This window comes from Portunus trituberculatus, chromosome 12, assembly GCF_017591435.1.
Source record: "Portunus trituberculatus isolate SZX2019 chromosome 12, ASM1759143v1, whole genome shotgun sequence".
In the NCBI taxonomy this organism is placed as follows: Eukaryota; Metazoa; Arthropoda; class Malacostraca; order Decapoda; family Portunidae; genus Portunus; species Portunus trituberculatus.
In genome coordinates this window covers 1,110,539-1,120,538 of record NC_059266.1, presented here as the reverse complement: position 1 = coordinate 1,120,538, position 10,000 = coordinate 1,110,539, and the positions used below count along the sequence as shown (strand labels likewise).

The 10,000-nt window shown below is 45.8% G+C and overlaps 1 protein-coding gene across 7 annotated transcripts in view; it reads left to right on the top strand.

Moving 5' to 3' along the window:
• LOC123502556 (metabotropic glutamate receptor 5-like) overlaps positions 1 to 10,000 on the top strand; it is a 126,300-nt gene that overhangs the window by 98,379 nt on the left and 17,921 nt on the right. For 5 of the 7 annotated variants that reach the window (XM_045251691.1, XM_045251694.1, XM_045251689.1 and 2 more), the window contains exons 3-12: positions 200 to 595; positions 1,452 to 1,605; positions 2,617 to 2,753; positions 3,467 to 3,656; positions 5,135 to 5,250; positions 5,755 to 5,885; positions 7,118 to 7,347; positions 7,499 to 7,665; positions 8,473 to 8,549; positions 9,576 to 9,750. In XM_045251691.1, the coding sequence (XP_045107626.1) occupies positions 329 to 595; positions 1,452 to 1,605; positions 2,617 to 2,753; positions 3,467 to 3,656; positions 5,135 to 5,250; positions 5,755 to 5,885; positions 7,118 to 7,347; positions 7,499 to 7,665; positions 8,473 to 8,549; positions 9,576 to 9,750 (1,644 nt within the window). In that variant the 5' untranslated portion in view covers positions 200 to 328. The remainder of the gene's footprint in view (positions 1 to 199; positions 596 to 1,451; positions 1,606 to 2,616; positions 2,754 to 3,466; positions 3,657 to 5,134; positions 5,251 to 5,754; positions 5,886 to 7,117; positions 7,348 to 7,498; positions 7,666 to 8,472; positions 8,550 to 9,575; positions 9,751 to 10,000) is intronic. The other 2 variants (XM_045251695.1, XM_045251693.1) reach the window with 1 other exon arrangement.

The window sequence follows — 10,000 nt, the reverse complement described above, 5'->3', positions numbered from 1 at the left end:
AAAATCATCCTCATCAGTACCAATAATACTGAGAATTTGCTGCAGTATAGTAGTACTACAATTACACACCGCTGCCAACCCCAGCAGCAGCAGCAGCAGCAGCAACAGCAACAGCGTTAGCAGTAGTGGTGGTAACTCTTCAAGTGACGCAATTAAGAACTGCGTGACACACATTCTCTCTATCTCTCTCTCTCTACAGGAGGCCAGAAAGCAGCAGCAGCAGCAGCAGAAGCGACAGCAGTGTCGGTCATAAGGCCATGGTGAGCCGGCAGCCTCCAGAAGGACAGGAGGCGGCACGGCTGGGCCAGCAGGCGGCGGGAGCGGCGGCATGGCTGTGAGGGGTGGGCGGCGCCTCGGCATGGAGAGCGGGGAGCGGCGCGGGCGAAGATGGGTCTTGCTGGCGTGGCCGGTAACGCTGGTGGTGGTGACGACGCTGCTGTGCGTCACCGCCGCCACCGCCGCCAACAAGCAGCGCAAGACGGCGCTTATCGAGGGAGACATCCTGATTGGCGCGCTGTTCAGCGTGCACGAGCTGCCCAAGCAGAAGACGGCCTCCACCCTCACCTGCGGCGACGTGAGTGCACGCCACACCTCGGTGCGTCTGTGTGCCACGGGTGCCGCTGCGAGGCCTATCTCATCCCGGCCTGGCTCACTGATAGGCCTCCTCCCACGCCCTATCTCTCCGCCATTACTCATCACAGCGCGCCTTCATTGACACTTCCCTGCCACTCCCCAAACCTTCCCTCCCCCTCTGTGACTCCATCCACTTATCATGATAGAATTTAAATTAAAATTGATTGTCATTAAATAATCCTCCACTCCTCCTACCGACGCCTGGCCTGGGTGTGCAGCGGCCGTTGCGTGTGTGTGTGTGTGTGTGTGTGTGTGTGTGTGTGTGTGTGTGTGTGTGTGTGTGTGTGTGTGTGTGTGTGTGTGTGTGTGTGGATGTGGGTGTGTGTGGATGTGGGTGTGTGTGGATGTGGGTGTGTGTGGGTGGGTGGGTGGATGGGTGGATGTGCATCTGGATGGGTGTGAGTGCCTGTCCTCACTACACTCTTCACCTCTGCCTCACCTCGCCCCTGCCTCAACTCGCCCCTACCTCACCTCGCCCCTGCCTCAATAATTCAGGGCGGGGCGGCCTGAGGTGGGCGTCATGTTGACAGTACAGGAGGCGGAGATGAGTAAATGTTGAGGCAGGCCGGCGGGAAGGGGCCTGAGAGAGAGAGAGAGAGAGAGAGAGAGAGAGAGAGAGAGAGAGAGAGAGAGAGAGAGAGAGAGAGAGATTGACATATTAAGATCACAGAATTTTAGATTTTAGACCAACCCAACTTAAGCTAACCTAACCTACCCTAACCCAGCCTTTCCTAACCTAACCTAACCTAACCTTACCCTAACTAACACACACCAAACCTAACTAACAAAACCTAACCTAACCTACCCTACCCCAACAGATTCGGGAGCAGTACGGCATTCAGCGGGTGGAGGCGGCGTTCCTAGCCATCGACCAGATTAACAACAACACGGAGCTGCTGCCTAACATTCGCCTCGGTGTGGAGATCCGTGACTCCTGCTGGTACTCCTCTATCGCGCTGCAGCAGAGTCTGGGTGAATGCGTCTACGTAGATTGATAGATAGGTAGAGGTAATTGGTTAAATAGATAGATAGATAGATAGACAGATAGATAGAAGAGAGATAAATGGTTAAATTCGTAATTAGATTGATAGAAAGATAGATAAAGAGGGTGAGTTAGATAGATAGATAGAGAGAGAGAGAGAGAGAGAGTTAGAAAGATAAATGGTTAGATAGGTAGATAAAGAGATAGAGAGGTTTAGATAAAAATGATGAGTTAAATAAATAGATAAATAAATAGATAGTTTGACTGATAAACATAAACATATACATAAACAAAGGTGACTAGATTAAAAGATATGGATAAGAATATAGACACAGATAGATAGATAGATAGATAGATAGATAGATAGAGAGAGAGAGAGAGAGAGAGAGAGAGAGAGAGAGAGAGAGAGAGAGAGAGAGAGAGAGAGAGAGAGAGATAATTAGATATAGAGAGACAGATAGAAAGACAGAGGAGAGATAGATAAAGATAGATATACAGAAAGGTAAATAGATGATGGAAAATAGCTAGAAAGGTAAATTGATAGATAGATGGGTAGATAGATAGATCAATTCACCGTCAATTTACAACACACCATTGTATACAAACTGAAATTCGTTTTGGCTAGAGAGAAGAGGAGGAGGAAGAGGTGTAATAGTAGTAGTAGTAGTAGTAGTAGGAGGAGGAGGAGGAGGAGGAGGAGGAGGAGGAGGAGGAGGAGTAGACATGTTAAAATAATGAAAATGTGATAGATAGATAGATAGATAAACAGATAACCTTTCCTTCATACCTTTCCCTCTCTCTCTCTCTTTTTTCCACCTCACTCCCAATCTTCTATACCCTAACGCCTCTCTCTCTCTCTCTCTCTCTCTCTCTCTCTCTCTCTCTCTCTCTCTCTCTCTCTCTCTCTCTCTCTCTCTCTCTCTCTCTCTCTCTCTCTCTCTCTCTCTCTCTCTTACTACAGCCCTTCTCAACGTAACTCTATCTTTCCCCCCGCCCTTCAGAATTCATCCGTGACGCCCTCTCAGCCCCCGGGGACGCCACAAACACCTCCACCAGAACGGACTCCTGCAGGGTGGCGTCCCCCAAGAAACGCCTGGTGGGGGTAGTGGGCCCTGGATCCTCTGACGTGACTATACAGGTGTGGGGTGCTGGTGATGGTGGTTGTGGTGGTGGTGGTGGTGGTGGTGGTGGTGGTGGTGGTGGTGGTGGTGGTGGTGGTGACTATTAGATTGACCTTGTTCTTTTCTATTGTGAATATTCGTGATTTTTATTTTGTTGTTCTTTTCCTTTTCCTTCTTCTTGTTCTTCTACAACTCCTCCTTTTCTTCTTCTTGTTTCTATTCCATCTTCTGTTTCCTCCTTCTTTCTGAACTGAATTAATCTAAACTTAACTTAACCTTACCTAACTTAATCTAACACACACAGGTCAGTACAAATCTTCTGCAGTTCACTTCACTTACACCTAACCTAACCTTAAATAAAATAAACCTAACTTAACCTAACCTAACCTGAACCTCCTGAACCTAACTTAAGCTACACACACATCGAACACACAGGTACGCACAAATCTTCTAACGCTCACCTAATCTAACCTAACCTAACTTAAGCTTAACTAAACCTAACTTATCAATACATTTACACACAGATAAGTACAAACCTCCTAAACCTTACCTAACCTAACCTAATTTAACTTAATCTAACCTAACCTAACCAAACCTCCTAAAACTTACCTAACCTAACCTATCTTACCTACCAATACATCACACACTAAGTAAAAATCCCCGAAAGCTCACCTAACTTAACCTAACCTAACGTAACCTCATCTAACCTCACCTGACTTCCAACACACAGGTACAAAACCTCCTGCAACTGTTCAGCATCCCCCAGGTGGGTTATTCGGCCACCTCCACGGACCTGAGCATCAAGTCCCACTACTCGTACTTCATGCGTGTGGTGCCCTCAGACTACTACCAGGCTAAGGTCCTCTTAAACATCGTGCTCTACTACGACTGGACCTATGTATCTACTATCTATACTATTGGTAAGAAGAGAAGGGGGCTTATCTTTTTTTTCATACCATGTGAGTTTTTCACGGGAATTTCTGAGCTAAAGGGGATACTTTTTTGGGGTACCTCCTATCTCAAAGCCCACCCGCTAGGAAACCGTTGCCCCAAGTGAGGAAGCCCAACCTACACTCGGACCGTGGACAGCATTCGAACCCGTGCGCTTGGAGACCCCTCGGCCTAAAGCACGCATGGTTCCACTGTACCACGGCGGTCCCCAGTTTAACCTATCTTAACTAAAATATCTAACCTATCTCAGTGGTCATGTTGTCAATGTTGAGTCGATAGGGAGTTTCAAAAGAGTATTAGATAAATTTATGGATGTGGGTGGTAGATGGAATTAGGTAGCTTTGCTCATACAGGGACTGCCACGTAAAGGCTAGACCCAGTTTTATGTTCTTATGTTCTTATCTAACCTAATTTAACATCATAGACACTGTTGGCAAGGGACTAATCTAATCTTGTCGAATCTAACGTAACATATATAGTACTGGTAAGAAGATCGAGGCTAACCTAACACAACCTAAGCTAATCTAACGGCAATATTGTGGGTAAAGAGACGGTGAGGGTGTCTAACCTAACCTAACCTCTCATAGCTTTACCTTACCCAATTTTACCTTACCTAACCTACCTTAACCTCACCTGACATCACATAAATTAACCTAACCTTACCTATCTTAACCTTACATTAACTGACCTAACCTTCCTTAACCTAACCTTACGTAAATTAACGTAACCTAAACTTACCTAACCTTACATACCATAAGCTGACCTTCCCTAACCTTTCTTTACCCAACCTAACCTTAGCTAACCTAACGACCCTAACCTCACCGCCGTAAACACTATAGGTAAAGGGTATGGTGGCCTAACTTAACCTAACCCAGCCCAACTTTCTAACCTAACCTATCTAACTATGGATAAGAGGCTTGGGGTTTTGTGGGTCTCGAGTCTAACCTAACCTAATCTAACCTAAGGAAAAGAAAAAAAGGAAAAGTCATGAGGAAAAGAGAAAAGGAAGGGGAAATAAGGGAAAAGAATGAGGAGAAAGGAAAAAGAAGGAAAGAAAATTGATGGGATGAGAGGCGGGAAAGATTTAAGAGATGGATGAAAGATGACCAGAGATGGGTAATGAGAGAGAGAGAGAGAGAGAGAGAGAGAGAGAGAGAGAGAGAGAGAGAGAGAGAGAGAGAGAGAGAGAGAGAGAGAGAGAGAGAGAGAGAGAGAGAGAGAGAGAGAGAGAGAAATAGCTAAATACAAAAGTTTCACCATAAAACAAATCTTTTACGTTCAAAACTTCCTCACTTACACACACACACACACACACACACACACACACACACACACACACACACACACACACACACACACAGAATCCTAGACAACCAAAACTAATTCCTTATGTGTGTGTGTGTGTGTGTGTGTGTGTGTGTGTGTGTGTGTGTGTGTGTGTCTGCAGGTAACTACGGCCAAAGTGGAATGATGGCTTTCAAGAAACTAGCGAAGGAAAACAATGTGTGCCCAGCGAAGGAAGAATCTGTGAGGAGCGACGCTGACGAGGAGGCTTATGACACGGTGAGTAGCAGGAGAAGGAGGAGGAGGAGGAGGAGGAGGAGGAGGAGGAGGAGGAAGAAGGATACATCGTAAGTAATAGCTAATATGTGTGTGTGGGAGGGCTTTTAATGTGAGTGCCATCGAAAAGAGGAGGAAGAAAGGAGAGGTGGAGAGAGAGGTGGAGGGAGAAGATAATGTTTATTTCACCTGTGGCTTATGATGTGGATGCTGACAGGAGGAAGAGGAGGAAGAGGAAGAAAAGGAGGAAGGAAGAGGAAAGAAAAAAATAAGGAATGAATGAAGGAAGGAAAGAAAAAAAACGGAGGAGAAAAAGGAGGACGAGGAGGAGGAGGAAAAAACTGGAAGACGGTAGAGAGAGAGAGAGAGAGAGAGAGAGAGAGAGAGAGAGAGAGAGAGAGAGAGAGAGAGAGAGAGAGAGAATATGTGTGTGTGTGTGTGTGTGTGTGTGTGTGTGTGTTAGTCCTTCCAGCCTCCTCCGTCACGTGCTTGTCTTCCTCTTCCCAGGTGATCAGGAATCTACTTGGGGATCAGCGCGCTAAAGTGGTGGTCTGTTTCTGCGAGGGACTCACCATCACCAACCTCCTGAAGGCCGTGAAGAGGAACAACGCCACCTCCAGGTTCCTCTTCATCGGCAGGTAAGGCTCAGGTCATCACCACTTCACCACAGTAACCACAATTCACCACCACTAGTTACCGTCACATTACCATTCCCACAAACACTCACCACCATATCACCATTTTACCATCAGTCATCACCACGTCACTCACCACCACCAATCACCACAACTCTCTCCACCACCAGTCACCACAACATCACCACACCATTTCACCACCAGTCACCGCATCACCATTCCATCACCAGTCACCACCACATCATTAAACGCACCACCACATCACATCACCATTCCACACGCCAGTTACTACTCACCACACATTCACACTCACTGGATGAAAACTAAGTGTACAGTGAGTGGATGAGTGGATGAAAAAATAGATGGATAAGTGGATGGGTAGATTAGTGTGGAGTGTATTGCAAGGGCGGATGGTTTGGTGAATGTGGGTGAGTGTGTTTGGGTGGCGTAGTGAGTAAAAGGGTGGATGGATGTATGGTTAGGTGAGTATACGTAGGTAGTGTGCAGTGGATGTATAAGTGGAGTGGCTAGGTAATGGAAGTGGATGTGTGTGTGTGTGTGTGTGTGTGTGTGTGTGTGTCGCAATACTGTGTGGATATGAGTGAATGTTTGAGTGTTTGAGTCGATGGATGGATAAATTTAAGCAAGTAATGAATAATAAGTGAATTAGCACCAAGAATCTCAATCACCGAACAGAGGCCTCTTAACACTCAACCCGGTCTCCTTCCTCCCCCAGTATCAAGCAACCTCACCACCTTCCCATCACCACCACTGTACATACGTGGCTGTGTGGTGATGTTTACTGTGTCCTAACTACTCCCATTCCCCCAACACGATGCAAAAGGGAGAGACAAATGAGAGGAGGGGAGAGGAAAATGGTAGAGAGGGACATTTGGGAGAGAAGAGAGGAATGTGTGGTAGGAGGAGGAGGAAAAGTAGAATATTGAGGAGAAATTGAGTGAATTAGAAGTAGAAGGAGAAATTAGGGCACCAAAAAGATATGGCAAGAGGAGAAGGAGGAGGAGAAGGTATAGGAGGAGGAGGAGGAGGTATAGGAGGTATAGGAGGAGGAGGAGGAGAAGGAGGAGGAGGAAAGAGAAAGTTATGTAAGGAAAGTGATCCCAGTGGTCACATATAATAGTAAATTGGCTATGGAAAAGTTAAAATTCTCTTCCTCTCACCCCACCTCCCATTTCTCCCTCCCTCCCTCCTCCTCTCTCTCTCTCTCTCTCTAGTGACGGGTGGGCGGACCGATCTGACGTGGTTCCTGCCGGGCTCGAGTCGGTGGCGGAGGGAGGGCTGTCCGTCAAGATTCAGAGCTCGAAAGTAGACGAGTTCGACGACTACTACTTCGGCCTGCACCCCGACACCAACACACGCAATCCCTGGTTCAAGGAGTTCTGGCAGCATCGATTCAACTGTTCCCTGTCTGACACCGAGGAGGGAGGAGAGAAAACGTGTACTAGTAAGTTTCGGTGTTCAGAAACGCTTTGGTCTTGCTCTCTCTCTCTCTCTCTCTCCCTCATCCCTTCATCCGTCATCCCTCATCCTTTCCTCATCCACTCATCACCCTTTCTCATCCCTTACCCATTCTTCACCCCTTCATCACCCCACAGAGAATGAGTCACTGGCCATTAACTACAAGCAGGACACGAAGATGGCGTTCGTGATGAAGGCTATCTACACAATGGCGTGGGGTCTTCACAACATGCATAGGGCGCTGTGTCAGCCTGGAGAGGGGCTCTGTAAGGCCATGCTCCCCATCAACGGCTCCATATACAGGGTAGGCCTATGAACGTTAAGCCTATGCATGTTTTTTTATCATTTTGTACTGTTATTATTTCTTTTTATATTTCTAGTCAGTTTTGGAAGTTATATATCCACTGGTCCACACACACACATACGCACACACACACACACACACACACACACACACACACACACACACACACACACACACACACACACACACACACACACACACACACACACACACACACACACACATACGGTCTTTCTTTATTATTCTGTCCTTCCTTCATATGAGATTGCGTATCTTATGACAAACAGCCTCTTTTGTGTTTTTCTTCCTCATTTTCCTCCTGCTCTTCCTCTAATAAAAGATCTACTTGTGTTCTATATTCTCCTCCTCCTCCTCCTCCTCCTCTTCTTCTTCTTCTTCTTCTTCTTCTTCTTCTTCTTCTTCTTCTTCTTCTTCTTCTCCTCCTCCATGTTTTTTATATTCCTGTTTTACTTTCTCTCTTCTCCTCTTCACTGATCTAATTTTCTTATATGTCATCTTCCTCCTCCTCCTCCTCCTCCTCCTCCTCCTCTTTCTCTTGCATGAGTTGTAACCGATTAAACACACACACACACACACACACACACACACACACACACACACACACACACACACACACACACACACACACACACACACACACACACACACCAAGGTACACTATGATCTATAACTAAGTACACTAACGCTACAAGATATACACTCACCCCCTCCAGCTAGTCAGTCCTCTTCCACCCCCCCTCCGCCCTGTCACATACACTCACCTTCTCCCTTCTCACCCCCCCACAGGATTACCTCATGAACGCCACTTTCACCTACCACGACGAGACTGTCACCTTCGACGATCGCGGGGACCCTCCTGGCAGGTGAGAAAGGTTGCCTACTAACACACTCACCTTCATCACTCTTACTTTCTTTCGTGGCCTCTCTATCTCTCTCCCTCATCTCTTCCTCTCCTTCTCACCTCTTTCTCATCCCTATTATTCACTCCTTCGCTTCTCATTCCTCACCCTTGTTTATATACAGTAAGTTTATTTTCATTGTAAATATTAAACATTTCGTAGTGCAAATATATATCGTCACTCTTTCTTCATTACTGGAACGCATTTTCATCTTGAGTTTTGGGTGTTAGACGATTTTATTTACATTAGGAAGGGTCTATGGAGGTCAAAAGATTAATGGCCAGAGTCTTCAATATTTCAATCCCCCACATAAGTTTCTGAGGCTGTATCAAGTCAACAAGTAGTAAGCAGAATGAATATGGAAACGTGTCATGGTACTGAAGAGGTTAAATCGCTTTTCCGTGGTATATATATGAAGTCGTTCTTTCGTAGTATATATATTAAGTCTCTCTTTCGTGGTATATGTATTAAGTTCATTTTTTTACTGTAGAAATTAACAGGAAAGGTCATTCATTTGCGTTAGTGTTGTGATGGTTTGTAAGTTCATTTTCATCGTCAGGCTAAACAAGAAAGATCGAAAATATAAGTTAAATCTGTCAGCAAAGTGTACAAAATGATCAATGAAAAAAAAAACAAATCTAAGTTAAAAATGGGTAGCACTTATGTCATTCGAGTTGCTGTGGATGTGAAAATGAAGTAATAGTACGAGCCATCATTATCACACCTGCTTTAACACTGCCTACGTGGGAAATAAGGTGATACTGAGTTACGAGATGGAGCTATGTGGTTTTAAGACTTTCACTGTTCTCTCTCTCTCTCTCTCTCTCTCTCTCTCTCTCTCTCTCTCTCTCTCTCTCTCTCTCTCTCTCTCTCTCTCTCTCTCTCTCTCTCTCTCTCTCTCTCTCTCTCTCTCTCTCTCTCTCTCTCTCTCTCTCTCTCTCTCTCTCTCTCTCTCTACCCCCCTTTCTCACCTGTCCACCTCATACTCAGGTACAACATCATGAACTACCAGCGAGGCGACAACAACACTTACATCTACAAGCCGGTGGGGAGCTGGGACAATGGCAATTTTAACCTATGGGAATCGGACATTAAATTCAACACTCCTGGAAACCTACCTCCCATCTCCGTGTGCTCTGATCCCTGCCGCTACGATGAGTTTAAGGTGAGGTGACATGAGGCGAGGTAAGGTGAGGTTAGGTAAGTAAGTGGAGGTGAGATTAGGTTAGGTTACGTTAGGTTAGGTTATGTTAGGTCCAGCAAGGTTAGGTTAGATAAAGTAAGGTTTTGTTAGGTAAGGTGAGGTGGGGTGAGGTTAAATTAGGTTAGGTTAGGTAAGATAAGATAGGTTATATAAGGTAAGGTTAGGTAAGGTTTAAGTTACGTTAGGTTAGGTCAAAGTAAGGTTAGGTTAG